General features: G+C 41.2%; 2 protein-coding genes across 8 annotated transcripts in view; both read right to left on the minus strand.

Moving 5' to 3' along the window:
* The window catches only part of fam172a (family with sequence similarity 172 member A), a 170,236-nt gene extending 166,455 nt beyond the window's left edge, over positions 1–3,781 (minus strand). For both annotated transcript variants that reach the window (XM_037776656.1, XM_037776657.1), the window contains exons 1-3: positions 3,700–3,781; positions 3,037–3,177; positions 1,137–1,238 (exon numbers count right to left, since the gene is read on the minus strand). In XM_037776656.1, coding sequence (XP_037632584.1) covers positions 1,137–1,238; positions 3,037–3,142 — 208 coding nt within the window. In that variant the 5' untranslated portion in view covers positions 3,143–3,177; positions 3,700–3,781. The remainder of the gene's footprint in view (positions 1–1,136; positions 1,239–3,036; positions 3,178–3,699) is intronic.
* A 4,432-nt stretch (positions 3,782–8,213) lies between these two features.
* The window catches only part of kiaa0825 (KIAA0825 ortholog), a 127,969-nt gene continuing 118,788 nt past the window's right edge, over positions 8,214–17,394 (minus strand). For all 6 annotated transcript variants that reach the window (XM_037777645.1, XM_037777643.1, XM_037777641.1 and 3 more), the window contains one exon: positions 8,214–9,104. In XM_037777645.1, coding sequence (XP_037633573.1) covers positions 8,921–9,104 — 184 coding nt within the window. In that variant the 3' untranslated portion in view covers positions 8,214–8,920. The remainder of the gene's footprint in view (positions 9,105–17,394) is intronic.

Genomic DNA, 17,394 nt, shown 5'->3' on the forward strand with positions numbered 1-17,394 from the left:
AGGATATTTTTAACTCGTCAGGTCACTAACAATTATTCAAATGAAACTATCAAAGTCGTTTAAGCCGTTAAATCTAAGACGCTCAAGAGGGAAAGTCACTATGTGGTGGACATATTCAAGCTGTGACGAGGGGTCCCATCATTTTAAAGGGATAGTTTGGGTGTTCTGAAGTGGGGTTGTATTAGGTACTTATACATAGTCAGTGTATTAGTACAGTAGATGGCAGTCGGCGTGCCTCCAGTTTAGAGAAGCAGACAGGAGTTACTGCACGGAAGCAAAGCAATGTAGTGCTGTGGACGGGGCCGGCAGCAAAACATACGCTATACTTTGAATATTTTTGCTAGTTTACTTTGCTGTCAGACAGCTATACAGTCGGTTTGTTAACAACGGGGAACTGAAGCCGTTATCTATGCTCTAGCCAAAGCAACAAAACTCCATTGAAAAAAACAGTAATTTTATCTCGCAGAACTCAGGAGTTGCAGGTCTACTGCTGCCTCAATCGGGTAGTTTGTATGTGCTATTGTGTGACTTTGGTTAGTTCGGATTCACCAAAGTCACACAATAGCACAAACAGACTAACCGATCGAGGCAGCGGTAGGCAACCCCGCAAAGTTTTTTCAATGGAGTCTGGTGGCTTTGGCGAGAGCATAGATGGATACAACGACTTCAGTTTCCCGTCAGAAAAGGCTGTCTGACAGCAAAGTAAAGTGGTGAAAATATTCTAAATATAGCATTTATTTAAAACTTTATTGATATTTTTAGATACGCCTTTCTTTTAGGAGGTTAAAATAGGTTTTGCTGCCGGCCCCATCCATAGCAGTATATTGCTTTGGTTCCGTGTGGTAACTCCTGTCTGCTTCTCCAAATTAAGGAATTGCCAACCATCATCTACTGTAGGTAATACACTGACTATGGATAAGTACCACATACAACCTCACTTCAAAACATCCAAACTATCCCTTTAAGGGGTCACAAGCCAAAAAGACTGGGAATCACTGCTATGGACAATATGTTAAGTACTGAGAACAAACCCATTTCTTTAAGTTATGTTTCCTGCAGAGTTTCATGAGATGTGGGGTTGTTTTCTTTGTTGAAGCAGAAGGCTTTGTGTCTTGAAGACTAAAACATGTACTTACATTCATTGAATGCATATTCAAACTCCTCCAGTGTTTGGGGGAAAGTGAAAGGAGGTTCATCTTTCTTCATCAGTTCATCCAAGTCTATTCTGGACAGCAAATCTGAGGAGAAAAGATAAGATCAAAGGTGAGCACAAATTTGTGACAATTCATTGCTGCTTTCCTTTTAAAGAATGTCAAAGTCAAAATGTCCCATCATCATAACCTGAGAATATCTAGCAACATCATCTGTATTAGAGTGAGATAATGTCTCTTCATTGTGTTAAGTTACGAAACAACTGCTACGCCAATGTCCTCCATACTTGCTTGCTTGAACTAAAAGCTTTTCACCATCTTCAAGTGGCAAAGCAGGTGGGAAAAAGGTGGATATTCCCGTCAAATAATAACCACAACAAAACACGTTCTTCTGCAAATTCTATCACTAAAGTAAGAAAAACAGGGGAACACATCACAAAAATTGATCTGCTAAAAGGGTGGTAAATATGTTTGAGTGAAGGTTAAGTGGAACATCCTGTCCCGTGTCATCAACGTTTGAGGCCAGCTAAATATGAACTGGCATGTAAAGCTTCATGGGACAAAAGTCAGATAGGCCACATGCATTTTAAAGGCATACAATCACAAATCTGTGTGAGAGGGATTGCACATTCCTTTATAACAATATGAGAAAAAAATGTGTGCTTCTGACACATTTATTGAAGTGACTTTTGCACAATATTGTTGGACTTCACATTTTCATAATGCCATCTATCATTTTAACTTTAGTATTGTGTAACCTCACAGGAAGTACACCTTCTGTTCTGTAGTTTTCGAGTCTGTAGAAACGCTTTTGCTTCAGGGACAAGTAGTTTGGACATCATCAGTGATTAAGATTACAGTCGATATGAATTTGAGTGTGGCCTTAAAGAGACTGTTTGTTACTTTTTACACGTATAAATCACCCGGCATATGCACGCTCGCGTGTGGCTTTGCTGTTCAGACAAGACTCCAACACAAACTACACGGAAGCACCAAAACCGCAAAGTTATATCTAGTGAAGCCCGTCTTGCAAAACAGTTTTGGCCGCGGTCGGAGGACGCGGGGGGAGACCGTAGCTTTGGTCTCCAGGGCCGGAGTCTCTGCTCCTCTAATCCTCTGCTCCTCTGCCTGCTTGCCTTCACTCAGCTCGCTCCACCTCACGTGCATGCGCGCACACTACACACTGCAGAAGAGTTAGTTTAGCTCTGAGAATATCTAGTGAATGTACAGTGGACGTTTGTGCAGAAATAAATGCTGCAGCTCCTCCAGACCAACAGAGGTTTCCCGTGTCTTGTGAAGTGACGGGGCTCCGCAGCGAGAAACGTTATCGTCTCCGACCGGGTGCCTGTGTCTCCCTCTGACCGCGGTCGGGAGGCTGAGGCAGGAAAAGCCAACACTAGGATCAGCAGTGATTCATGGAGAGACCTTCGTCCGGTCAGCTAACATTACTGCCAAGCAGCTGAAATATAGAGTGATATTGTGCTTTTAGCTGACATGTGTCGCCTCACTGTTTTGAGCGATGCTCGTTCATGTCTATGTAGAGCGAGCACAAGCACGAGCCCGACGCTGACTTTCATTGACTTAACAGCCACAGGTGTTGCTGTTAACAAGCATTTCTGATTCTTACAAACAGTCCCTTTAAATGGAGAAATACATTTGTGGGTTTTTTTCGAGATGATGCAAGTGACAGCTTCAAAATAATGAAGCAGCAAGTTAAACTGAAAATGAAATTAAAACTAGCCACATGTTGAAATTACAAATCGTCATTACATCTAAAGTCTATGTGGCCGCGTAGGTTGCAGTCACTTTTTATCGCAGGTGCTTTGAACACCTTTTCTCCTCTTTCAGTATAGTTGCTTTTCAGAGTCAAACATTTCATATTTACCTTTGAGTGCAGTAGTTTTCTCTCTGTCCTCCTGGCCAGCTATCTGGGCCATAGTGATCCACAGTATGTACAGCGCAGGTGTGGCAGCACAAAGGTGAGAGAGCATGGGTCCTCCCAGACCAAAGATCACTCAGATAAATCCTGTCTCATATAAGAGAAGAAAAGAGAAACATAAAAACTACAAATCATCATTTGCTAGGTTACATGTGCATGTTTTATATCATACTCTAATGCACCTGTCAGCAAAACATTTTAACTCACTGTTGCATCCTACACTCCTGCACAGGCTGCAAGCTTATAGCTAACTGAATGAAACACATTGCATAAACAACTATTTGTCAACATCATTGCTATGAAACATAGAACTGTTTGCAGCCGTGCATTCACACAACTTTGCACACACATGTGCAACAACTGAATTATGCAAGTTATTATTGCTTTAAAACCACGCTGCAGACAGTAAAAACATTCATTTTCACAACAGCAGTCAACATCTGTGTAACGTGCAGTCGCTCTACATGGAGCTCTACACTGCGAGCAGGTATACAGTAAGGACACTCGTGTTTTTATTCCACAGTCGTGTGAACCAAAACGGAAACACATTTCGGAGAGGAACAGCTGTCTACAGGAGACACATGCATGCTTTTTGTTCGACTCACGCACCATCAGTATATACGCGACTGTCCAGTTGTTGCTGCTGCTGCTTCCTTGAAATTTCAAACAGGAAGGACTCTGAGCAGTGAAGCTTCCGGGTTACCGGGGCAACGGACTGGAAGGGATATTTAAAGAGACAGTAGCACAGCAGCTGCTCCACTAGAAATGAGATTTCTACCACTCTGCTTTGTCTACTCACTATATAATCTTTAAAGGTCCCATCTTGTAAAAAGTGAGATTTTCAGGTCTTTTATATTATAAAGCAGGTTTAAGTGCTTTATAAATACTGTTAAACTATCAAAACACTCCATATACGGAGAGATACACACAGCCCGTATTCAGAAATTGTGCGTTTGAAACGAGCCATTAGGATTTCTGTCCATTTGTGATGTCACAAATCTACAATACTTAGACCATTAGATAGATAGATAGATAGATAGTAACTTTATTGATCCTGAGGGAAATTCAAGTTTCCAGCATCACAGTTCCATAGTGCAAAACATGTTAGCAAAAAGGCAGTAAAAGAGTTAGTAGTGCAAAGTACAAAGTACAAAAAAATATATACCAGATATAAAAATACAAGGAGATGAAGAAAACTGTTAAAACTGAATATAGTGCAGGGTAACAGCTGTGATACACGACTATTAAAAAGTGCAGAAGAGACTGTTAAAAGTGAGTTTAGTGCAGGGTAACTCCAGTAGCTTAGTCTATAAAAGTGCACTGTATGCATTATTATCTGTCCTGCAGACTGTCCTTCTGTCCCTTTAAATATTTTGCAAATAAAGATTTGATTTTCAAAGATTGCATTTAAAACACATATTTACATTTTCAAAGTTACATAATAGGTACTATTTCTACCATTAATACTTTCACTACAGTTTTTTTTTATCTATTCTATATGTTTTACATTAAAATACAATTATTAAAAAAATATATATGGTAAGTACACAAAGACTCACATGTATACAAACACAAGTTTACCTACATATACTCAGATATATGTGAATCAATAGTAAACAAGAACATGCGCAGGAGGGGTACTTTGGAAGCTAAAAGCACTGTACAATTATTTCTCAGATGTCCAACAATCAACACTGTAATTTGGAAGTTACCAATGTTTGTTTAAGTGTTTTTAAAAGTAACGAAAGATGATGAATGGTGAATAATATGGAAGTTTGAATTCCACAACAGTGCCTCTGTATCTGAAAATGTAGCCATATGCATCATTTGAACATAAAGGAAGATGTTCCAGTAATGTGAAATATTGCTGATTATACTTCTTTACTTTTACTTAAATTACATTTTGAATCCAGGACTTAAATTTGAAATGTGTTTTTACTTTTACTTAAGTAAAGCATCTGAATACTTCCTCCACCATAGATAATGTTTGTATATATGTATGTGATTACTGAAGGTGATTAGGGCCTGGAAAATTAAGGGAGAAAAAAAGTGTTCTGTATTTTGAAAAACTGAATAAAGTCATTATCTTAAGATGAAGAGTAAAGTGAAGGTTACTGGACTCATGCAGGTGGAGAGTCCCATGCCATCTGAATTTGCATTAGTGTGGTTGATTCCATGCAGGGGTGTGCTAGTAATTTAAGATTACGTTAAGTCCAGCTTTACTTTGTCATACTCTGTGTTGCATAAGAGGAACTACATGACACACCGATTTTCCCTCACATGCTTGATAACAATATCCAGTTTAAGATGGGGACTGTCTGTATTTAATAGAATCCCTACATTGCTATGATGTATTAACCATCCTATTCCAACATCATTCTAATACTGTATAAATTAAGGATACTGTAAATATATCAACATACAATAAAGCCTAATAACTCTGAAAGAAGTGAGCCAGGGGGTGCAGTGCATGTGTGAGTGTGTGAGCGGTGGTGAATGATGCTCATTTATCATGATATTGTATGGTGAATGTCAGGACTTAAGGCACACACAGGTTCCTCTCTCACCTGATGTAAATCCCTCAAATAGGGAAAAGATACAGCATCCTTTGTTTTAACGTAACAATAAAAGAGAATAGTGATTCAATCAGGCTGGCAGGAGGACTGATTCTCCACCTCTGGCACAAGGACATCAGTTTCCACTCGGGAGAAGCTGTTGTGGTGGAAGTGTTCAGGACTGTTCTCACAAAACTGTCAGAGTGAAATGGATCGGAGGACGTTGCTATAAAAGGGAAAGAAAAAACATGATTTGATTGGTTTCATGGTTGACCATCAAACCAACACCTGCTACACCCTGTTCACCAGTATCATGTACCTGCAACTGAACTATATGATGTGTTTTTTATATTCATATAAATAGCATCCTGGTTAAACTAAAGCTGCGTGCCCTACTTCCGGACGGCCTCTAGAAGTTGGAGCTGTCTCTCAGGGGAGCTGAGCTGTTTCCTCAAGCAGAGCGTTGGAGATGCTGCGAGGGGAGACCCATATAAGAAACACAGATGACATATTGTGGCATTGATATCCACCGAGTTTGACAAGATAAAGGAGATGCTTCTCGTTCACTCAATAGTCAATGCAGCACCTGAGAGCAGAGGTGTGGACTTTTAGTCATATGACTTGGACTTAAATCTAGTAAAAAGTTTGATTACTCCAGACTTGACTTGAAATAAAAAAAAGTCTTCTCAATTCACTTGAACTTGAAATACTTAATACCCTTTTTCAACCTGGACCCTATTCCCCCATGTTTTTGTCTAAGTGACTAATGGGGACAACACTTCCAGTCCAGTATTGAGGGAGAATGCTGCAGCCGCTAAACAGGCTATAATGACATAATTTGGGGCAACCTGGCAGCCTCAGTTTACGTCCAATTAAAGTGCTTGTTTTTGCCACTGACAGGCTCAAATTGTTATTGGAAGTGTCTGACAACATTATGGAAAGGACTCTACAGAGAAATAAAACCTTTTTTTTACCTTTTGTTTTCTGTTTGTTATTGTGTCATGTGACTTGTTGCCGGAAGACAACGGCGGAAATATGAGTGAGAGTGCTACGGGGCACTCTGGTGTTATCAGAATTTGTTGTGTAGGAGTACAGAAAGTGTAGCTTAGTGTTATCTAAATTATCTTCAATGTCAAGGATGAATATTTAGATGATTTCCACTATGTGGATACCACGCGACATTTCACAACAAGGCTTCTCCGAGTGAGACACACAATAACAAACAGAAAACAAAAGATAAGAAAAATGTTTTATTTCTCTTTAGGGTCCTTTCCATAATGTTGTCAGACACTTATAATAACAATCTGAGCCTGTCAGTGGCAAAAAACAAGCATTTCTAGTGGACGTAAACTGACGGTGAGAGGTTGCCCCAATTTATTACATTACAGCCCATTTAGATTTAGCTGTCGGCTGCAGCGTTCTCCCTCAATACTGGACCAATTTCAAAAAAGTGTTGTCTCTTTAGTCACTTAGACACAAAAACATGGGAAAATAGGGTCCAAGTTGAAAAATATAGAAGTTATTCTTTTAATTTTCTGACAAATGCATTTGTCATAACCTGAAAGTATGATAAAATAATAAAGAATTGGGACATGATGACATGGAGAGGAAGTGAAACCAGGGCGCTGTCTTCCTGTAATGCCACCATGTTGTCTCACTACGCGCTGACACAAAGCTTGTTGTACTCAATGGATGAACTCACAAATAAAACCAACATGTTTCTGCTGTGAGAGTTTGCCGTGGATAGCACACTAATATAGTGAGGGTAATCAATTGAAATGGAAATCAGAGGAGTCAAAATGCTGCGACTGTTTATCCTGCATGAATATGTCATGATGAGCCCCGGGATCCTAAAATGTTTATGTAGGTTTGATAATCCCCGAATGAATACTGCATAATAGAATATTCAATGTATTCTTTGTGATGAATCATTCTTTGTAATGATTTCTTATGAATTATACTGCCAGCTTTTTCTGACAGTTGCCTTCTGAACCTGAATTACCCGGTGGAAACACAAATGGATAACCCACAGGTGCTTACTCTAGGAGAAGGAAAGACATCAAAGCATTTCTTTCACAGAACAAGAACAGTTTGGCCAGTTTTCTGCAACACCAAAATAAAACAGTTTTATTGTTATGTCAAATACGGTACATTTACAGAGACTAATGGTGCTTTGTTGCCTTTTAGCCTTTGTTCAGAGTCACAAGCAGAAATTAGTTGCTGAACATTTTGTTGTCTTTTGTATTCTCTAAGTGGTTTGGCGATCGCAATCTTGCTATATTTGCATTAAAAATCTAGTTAATGAAAGGAACATCTTTCTCTGAAGCTGGAAACGTTTTCCTACACACCCTTAAACAGGGTGTGCAGTAGCCTTTGTGAACTGAAATGATATTATTGTTGGTGAAAAGAGCATCATTTGCGTTGTTTAATCCTTATTTTAACATCAGATGTAATACTAAAGAACATCTGATGTATGTATTCAAAAATGCAATGCTAACTCCATTGAAATAAATAATGTATTGACTGCACAGAGATCACACAGATTGATCATACAACAGAAGAAGCATGTTCAATGGTTTAGTAAGAATATGATTTTATTTTCATGTTTAATTCTAAAACATTCCACCTCATAAATAACAAAATATGGACAAAACTTGGAAAAATATACTGAGCAATCGTATTACACATAAAATAAATGTTTTCCTCAGTTTGCACAAAATACTGACTGATATTACATAGTGGGGCAGCTTTTTGGGACACACTGTAATCAAAACATACATCGTCTTGCTTCCAAAACCGTAATATTTGATGTTTGCTTTCAGGAACCAGGAGAAAGTATGCTGACACCAACGTCTTTACACTCACTGTCTCAAAAAAAAAAAAAAAAAACTTCAACTACCGACAATGATCACACAGTCCCATCTTGTCCCAGGCAAACAAATCCAGGCTCTCCATTTCCCAGAACTGATTTCTGGAGATGTGCTCCAAAAAGATGAAATGCATCTGATGCCAGCATAGAAAAGCACAGAGAGTTTGTCTGAGACGTTGTGCATAAAGAGGGAGGCGACGTCTCCCTCACTCTTTTTTGTTGTTCCACAGTTTCTTGTCCGCTCTCTCACTCGTGTTTTCATGCAAACTCGCTGCACACAGTGCATGCACAAACCCAATTGCACCCACAAATGTGCACATACACACACTCTACTACCTTGAGAGCTGCAAGGGAGTGTTACAAGCAAACATTTACAACGAGATAAAAATTCCAACTGCGTGGACACTTATTGGGCAGCGCTTTTATCGGATTGTCGTGTTCCCCCCTGGGTCGGCTCTGCCAGTGTCTCATCAGTTTCGGGAGGGTCCTGCGGTCCTGGGCTGCAGCAGCACACAAAATAGGCTTTCTGAAGTTCCTCCACTATAAATTTCTCTCCGCCTTCCAGCTCTGCATCCTCCTGCATCTCCCACCTGGAAACAGACAGAAGGCAAGCTGTTTTAATTCCCACAAACATTTGTCACTCAGGGTTAAATGTGTCCTCTACAAGCTATGTTGGTGTATGTCTATTCTCTATTTGGGTCCCAGTAAAAAAAGAAAGGACCCACATGCCTACAACTTGGCTACGGTTCAACACTGGCTGTGCGTTCCAATATCCATACTACCATACTATTTAGCATGTCAGAAAAAAAGATTGTCAAATGCAGTATGCCAAAAATACCAGGATGTCCTACGGCATCCAGTTGCAATTTGCAGTATGCAAGCCAGAATGCTTTTCTGGCTATTCTGACCCACAATCCTCTGTGCAACAGATACATGAGCAAGATGGTCAAAGTTCAAGGTGCAATGTTATGAGAAAGTAGTATGTCCCAATTGTTTGCATACCATGTGCAACAGTACGTACTTTGTAAGGGTAGCTGCAGTATGAACTAAAAGTAAAAAGAAAATGTGATTTGGAATGTAGCCAGAGTGTGGAGTAACCTGTTGTCCAAAATCAATTCTCTCACTCACAAACCGCAGACTGAAACTCTATGAGGCTCGACAAGCCACACTTTCACTCTTTAACTTCTCACATGGGAGTCTTCTTCTCTTTCTTCCTTCATGCTGTGTGGTGTCAGTATCACAGCAGTGTCTGCTGCTATGGTACGTTATCAGACTTTTACACTCGTACAAACACGCACTTACACATGCAAACATCCAAACATGCAGAGGGAAGACTCAACGGATGTTCTAGAGAACATTAAAACCGAAAAAAGTGAGGGAAAAGAGAATAGATGTTTTGGCCGCACCAGGAACCCATCTGCGGCAACAGTAAACGCACAGGGAAAGTGCTGTGGTGATGTTGTTTAAACAGTGAAAGAGACACAAACACAAGGCTTTCATTCAGACCGCTGTTTGTGTCCCCTGTGCACTTTCACTTTACAATCACCTGTTCATTTGTGTCTTGAAAAAAGCGTCAGTATGTGATGAGTTGGGATGAGAGTGACTTGCTCTCTATGCGTTTTCCCCTTTCTGTCAATCTGCTGCTTACTGTGGCTAAATCGTGGCATAACAACTGTTGAACTTCATCCTGTTCGGGTGACTAATTCTTAGCATGGAGGAAAATCCTCCTCATATCTTGTTGCTTCCCCGTCTTGGTTAACCGCTTCTATACAGTACGTCTCTCCATCACATTTTCTAATTCTTGGAGCTCCAGAGTGAATGGAGGGCTTCAATATGAAGACATCAAGGGGTAGTCACGTCGTAATTCACTCTGAGTATTTCAATGGAGTCTCTTGACGAGCGACTGTGGTCAATCAAATCCATATGGAGAGCTGGCTGAAGGCTGTCTTTGAGCTGCCGCATCACACTCCCTCCAAAGGAGAATTATATCTGTCCGACTGCAAATGATTGCATTTTCACTGCAATCTCGCCGTCTCCTTTTATCCCGCCCTCCCTCCCCTCCGATTGCTCGCTGTATCTTCAAACATGTATCATATAGTTTGTGTGTGTGTGAGGCGTAAGTGTACGGAGGAAGAGGAGGGTAAAACACGCATGTGTTTCATGCATACTAAGAAGCGGGCCTCTCCATGCTGAGCACTTTGATGAAGTTTCAGCCTCTGTCATAGTGTGTATCTGGACAAATCAGACATCCTCTTCTTCTGCATCCCAACCACTGTCAGTGTGGTAATTACTATCTGTAAGGGGAGGATCTGTTTATGTAAATATGCAGATTTGACAATGAGGTTTCCTCTTGTGTGACTACGTTCTCCCTCCACGTCCAACTTTGGTCACTAGTTTCTCTGTTTTTCTGGGTAATTTTTGTGTCTCTCTCTTTACATCAGAGTGAGTGAACAAAGGGAAAAGTAGTTAAGTCTGCTTTTGATGACTCTGTTGCAAGAATGCAGATGACTCAAATTGCCCCTATATTATTTTTTCACTAACATAAATTAAAAATCAGTTCCACCAAATAACCATTATGGGACACAAACACTCACACAAACAAAACAAATACAAATGTCACCCAGTGTGCCAAACAAGAGCAGGAAGGGAGCGAGGGAGAGCAGACGGCTGTATGGGAGCGGCGGCCAATAAAGGAGGGAGCGAGAGAGGAAGGAAGACAGGAAGGTACGCTAAAGGTTTTTCAATGTTTAATTTTCAAATAGGATTAAGCAGAATGACATTTAGCTGAAGGTTACAGGCTCAGCATTGTCTTAGCTGATATTGATATGCAGGAGGCGCCCTGCTTGTCACCGGGACAAACACCGTTGATGAATGAGAAGCCTTTCCCCAGGAAGGTGTTAAGTGCAAATTTGAAATGAGAAAGAGGTGGAGAGGGAGGAAAAAGAAGAAGGAGCACACACAGACACTGAGATTGAATTACCACGATAGTTGCCATGTATACTGTCACTAGATAATGTTGCCAAAAGTGTAAATTGTTCCGTAAAGTATGGGTTGCATATTGGTCGATCTCGTGCTGAAAATGAGCTGAAAAACACACAAGGTGCTTTGCTGTGTGTATCTAATTTCAACTATAACACAACAATGCCTCTTAGAAATGCATAAGTAGGCTAAAGTTGACAATAACTTCACTGTATCCTCATTTCGGCAAGTTTTCCCCTGGAATTTACATCTTAATAAGGGGAGTCTTACCCTTTAATTCTTATGGGCTCTGCTCATTTCTCATGCATTAATACTGGAGCTGCTGACTTGGCTCTTCCTCTGAATACAGAATAGGACACACATATTAAGACTCATATATTTACAGGATTGATGCCACGGGAGATTGTCTCCGAGTGAGATGAAAAGGCTGGCTCAGATGTATTTCAACGGGGAACATCAATGTAAGCTGTCCTAATCACGAGACGATGCTAGGCACGAGACAAGAGAGCATCTATCCTGATTTTCGGCTGATAATGAGTAGTGATGTTTGACAAATTAAGAGCATAAGCCCCGCTCAGAGATCAGCCGGCGAATCAACTTACTTACTAAATCTTACTCAAAACACACCGCGGATGAAGCGTTGTTCGACTTCAGCAGACAGAGAATAACAAAAAGGGGATGTAGAAACTCTGATGGAGGAAAAATATCGACACGGGGTGAAAAAAAGGACGAAATAAAACAGGCAGAGGTACGAGTATGTGAAAGAAAGTGAGTGAGCAGAAAGACAAAGTGCCTGGAAGATCATGAGAGACAGTGGCCAGTGGTTTCCTCTGCAGCTGTCAGCGGGCTGAGTGGTTTCTCTCAGAGTGTTGGGTGTTTGTGCTGCGCTCGGTGCCCCTGCCTGCTCTGCCACTGGGACCGCTGTTTGTTTAAAAGGCTCGCCTGTCAAACAGAGAGCGCCACCGACAGCCAGACACTCGGCTAAATGACTCTGACAGCGGCCCTAATCAGAGGCTTCGCACATTGCCGCAGGGCCTGGAGGATCCATCATAACCCAAGCCTAAATATTTAAAGTGCTAAACTTTCCAAAGGTCAGGCCTTTCCATGCATGCCAGGGCGACATGTGTCAGAGTAGTAGCAAGAGAGGGACCGAGAGAGAGAGACACTATGGTTAAATGTCCTCTATAATTTTCACCCATGTGAGAACCACTTTCAGTTTTAGACCTCTAGAGTCAGGTTTCTTTTAGTGAGCGGACATCATTTTGAATGGTCACGTCTTCAACTGTCTCATTTGGGGTTAGAACCTGGGATTATAGTGAAAGATGAATTAGACATTTGTGTAAAAAATAAACCCTTCTCAGCAATTCACATCACAAAACGGGTTTGCAACTGACAACAACAGAGTCCCTCACTAACCAAGACACTCAGATTCACCCTACGTCTCTGAAAAAAAATAAAAAAGATGAGCATTGATGTATCAGAACTTCTAGACAGCACCGAATGAGCAGTCTTCCCAGAGGAAAGCAGGCGATGGATGAACCTTTTCAACCTGACCACAACAAGTTTTTTAAAGTTCAAGCAGCTACTTCTTGCTGATGTCAGAGTTTTCAGGTTAGGCATTTAAAGGTGATGAGTAAAGGTGAGACCAGTGGATGAATGTAGTTGGTGGAAGGATATATTATATACTGTAAAAGGGATGTGTACAGTATGTCTGTGTGTGTCTCATTTCACGCTATTACACCTGGCCTTTGGTGTTACAGAGAAGCAGAGTGCATGGGAATAAATCATTACAGGAGAGAGCACAGAGCACTTCTAAGAGGTGACAGAAAGCAGCAGCGGGCAACCTCCGGGGTCTGAAAACTGAAGCCAACGCTGCAGTGCCTTAAACTTGCATTCTTTCTAATTGCCAGCAGGGGGCGACTCCTCTGGTTGCAAAAGAAGTCTGATTGTATAGAAGTCTATGAGAAAATGAGCCTACTTCTCACTTGATTTATTACCTCAGTAAACATTGTAAACATAAGTTTATGGTCTCAATCGCTAGTTTCAAGTCTTCTTCGATACAGCATAAATTATGGTCCCATTGAGAGTAAAATAGGCGATAATACTATAATGCTTCGTCTTACAACTTTAACCCTTTCACAGTGTGTTTTCAGTTAATGAAAGTTAATTATAACCTTTTTGGTCGCCTGAAAATTTTTTATTCAGTGTTCGGTTGTACTTAGCTCTACCCTCTCGTGTCACTTCTGGTTGCAAAAAACAAAATGACAACGGCCAAATACCAAGATGGCAACGACCAAAATGCCGAACTCAAGGCTTCGAAACTGCAGTCCACAAACCAATGGGTAATGTCACGGTGACTTTGTCCATTTCTCATATACAGTCTATGAGGTTTAGCTGTTCAGAAAGCAAAGTCACAATTTGTCATATAAATCTGCCCAAATTTGATCTCAATCAATATGTTTCCTTAAAATAAAGTGGGACATATTTTTTAAAACTCATGGCGAGTAGTGGGAGACATACAGCAGTTATATGACAAACTAAAAGAAAACAGGAGCCATATAAAAAAGGAATAAGTTATTAGTTGGGAATGGATATTGTACATTAGAATATAGTTCAGTTGGGGTAACTGACAAGTTCACAATACAGGGCAAGGAGGTCATCTCTTTGACTCAATTTCCATTGAGAAGCAAACATCCAATTCAATTTAGATATGTGCCTGTGCAAGGCCATGAGCCAGAGGGAGATTGTAACTGACAGCCATTGGACAGCCGGGTGGATTTGAATATTGACGAGACAGAGACTTGACAGAGGGGATTATGCTCTACCTTCTGACTTACTAGCCGCTACACTGATCCATTCTATTGTCAGATCAATTCAGTGTCAGGTCTACAGTATGTCCGTGCGGTGCGGTGATGCCACTCAGTATTAGACCCTACCTGAGATCCATCTCAATTCAAACTGATGTCCGCTCAAAAGCTACAAGACACAACACTAAATCAGCGGATGGCAAAAATATGCGATATCAAAGCAAATCTATTTCAAAGTAAACATGAACCAGTAGCTTTACTCTACAGCTTCTGTAATCAATATAGACAAAGGTAAATACACACACACAATGTTGTATTACAATACTTGAGAGGATGACAAAATTAAATTTGCATCTGCAGACTTTCACCTTAAATCTTTCTAACTTAAAGGGATAGCTTAAGTGTACACTATATTTAGAATATTTCACCAGTTTGCCTTGCCGTGAGACAGCCGTTTCCGATGGGGAACTGAAGCCGTTGTATCCATCTACGCTCTCGCCTAACTCACCAGACTCCGTTGAAAAAAACAGTAATTTTACTACTTTATTGAGTGACTTTAGTGAATCTGAACTGATATGACATTTTGACTTCATACATCAAAAACTACATTAACACACATGTGCACAAACATCTGCACTGTCCGACATTATGTATGCGTCTTTCCAGAGTCTTTTTGGATCACATTTGAATGAAGCTCCACTGCTTCAGCAAGAATATCTCCAAATTTTGAAATGTGTGTATGGGATACTTAAATATTTGTGCGTGTGTGTGAATGTGCAGGTCAAATCCGCAGTCTCATCCATGTCCAACCAGCCTCGCCTCCCACCCAGCACGCACCCTCCCATCTCGTGGGCCGTCGAGAGCAGGCGAGTCATAGAGCGTCTGATCAAAGGGCCCCGGACAGATCTGTGAAGGCCCTTTGAAAAGACATCCACAGTTACACAAGTTGACACGCTTGTACGTGCTTTGGCGCAGACACTCACACACACAGCCAGGCTCAGGGGCATGCACACGCACACACACACGCACACACAAGTGCATGCACAGAGGGACACACAACTTCAAATACACTGTGGTTTTAAAATCTAAATCCAAGCAATGATAAGTCCGGCACATCAGTCGGCACAAAGGGCCTTTTCCTCAAATACACCACACACGTCTCTACTAAAAAGTTATACACTCTAAAAGGTAACAACTGCGCTTTCTTGAATTATAGGAGTGTACTTTACTTATATCTCAGTATCCCGTTGATTTAACTAATGTAATTTGAGTAATGTACTTATTGTACAGTTTGCTGAACACTTATGGAAGCATGAGTTTTTTTTTCCTGAATCTCTAGGTAAGTTACTGAAATTTAATATATATTTTATTTTGTCAGCTACAATTTCATTATTCACAACTGCATTTTGGCATCTGCAGTGCTACGTTGACACCAGTGGGCAACTCTGGGGTCTGAAAACTGAAGCCAATGCTGAAGTGCCTTTAACTTGCATTCTTTCTAACAGCCAGCAGGGGGCGACTCCTCTTGTTGCAAAAAGAAGTCTGATTGTATAGAAGTCTGTGAGAAAATGAGCCTACTTCTCACTTGATTTATTACCTCAGTAAACATTGTAAACATGAGTCTATGGTCTCAGTTGCTAGTTTCAAGTCTTCTTCAATACAGCATGATGTTCATTTAGTAAATTATGGTCCCATTTAGAGTCAAATAGACCATGAAGCAGGGTATGCGTTAGGGCGTGGCTATCTTGTGGTTGACAGGTCGCTACCACGGCGTTGTCCGGTCTGGGAGTTGTCCGTGTTTTCGTCTTACAACTTTAACCCTTTCACAGTGTGTTTTCAGTTCATGAAGGTTAATTATAACCTTTTTGGACGCCTAAAAATTTCTCCACCCTCTCGTGTCACTTCTGGTTGCAAAAAACAACATGCCAATGGCCAACTACCAAGATGGAGACGACCAAAATGCCGAAATTGAGGCTTCAAAACAACAGTCCATAAACCAGGGGGTGACGTCACAGTGACTACGTCCACATCTTACATACAGTCTATGGTTGACACTCCATGTAGGCTAATGCTAACGTTAGCTGATATTAGTTAACGTTGGTAAAGCTAAGGTAGCCAAATAAAATGTCTATGGCAATTCAATTTCATATGAGAGTCTGTTCACCCAAATTGAACATCGTGCATAAATTCACTGGCTGATATGACTGCATTCACACACCATGTGACCACATATTTCAAATCGCTCCGCGTGGCTGTTTCCAGCTCCTCACTATTCTCTCCAGTCATCCAGGGGGAAAGTTTGTGTAAATTTGCTGTGGCTTAATTATTGAATAATTTAGACCATGCTCCAAATTAATGTAGACATTTCCATATTAATGTGTTTGCCCACCGATTCCACATTTATTTGTACTGAGGACAGGAGGGTAGCAATTATCACAGCATATCATAGCAGTTGTGCCGGTATTTCAGACATCATTAGGCTGCTTGTCCGCCGCGGTGTGACTGTGAGTACTAGTCTATTGGACACAGTTTGGTACATTCCTCAAATAGGCTCGCTGCGCTTCTGTGAGTAAGATCTATCAAATATTGCTCCGGGGGAGAAAAAGGTGAGGGGGCCTTGTTTGTGTTTGACAAGGTGAGGTCCAATTTAGAATCCTTGCTGTTTGTGAATGTATTATTACATGCAGACAACAGCAAATAGCCAAACACCTGCCAAGTCTACACAGCCAAACGTGTGCTGGTCAGTGCGGCGCATGCAGGAGCTGACTGCTCCACATAGACACCGAGTTCTGCACACGTCCCAGGAGGTTGACAGCTCTCTGCTCCTCTTATCTCGCCTCCTCACCCCCCCACCTCACCTCACCTTTCTTTTCTTCCCCCTCAGTCTCCCGACTGTTTGGCTCTTGTTAGGAGCTTGGCTGAGCAGGCTGGCACCTTTCACTGAAACAGCACCCAAGAGGAGGTTGTGACATGGAGGAACGCGAGCATGTCTGTGTGCTTATGTGTGTGTGTGTGTGTGACCTCTCTCACTTGAGCTACTGTAAATCATTACAGCAAGGCCCTTCGTTAAGGAAGCCAACCACCTTGACACCTC

Source organism: Sebastes umbrosus, chromosome 8, assembly GCF_015220745.1.
Source record: "Sebastes umbrosus isolate fSebUmb1 chromosome 8, fSebUmb1.pri, whole genome shotgun sequence".
Lineage (NCBI taxonomy): Eukaryota > Metazoa > Chordata > Actinopteri > Perciformes > Sebastidae > Sebastes > Sebastes umbrosus.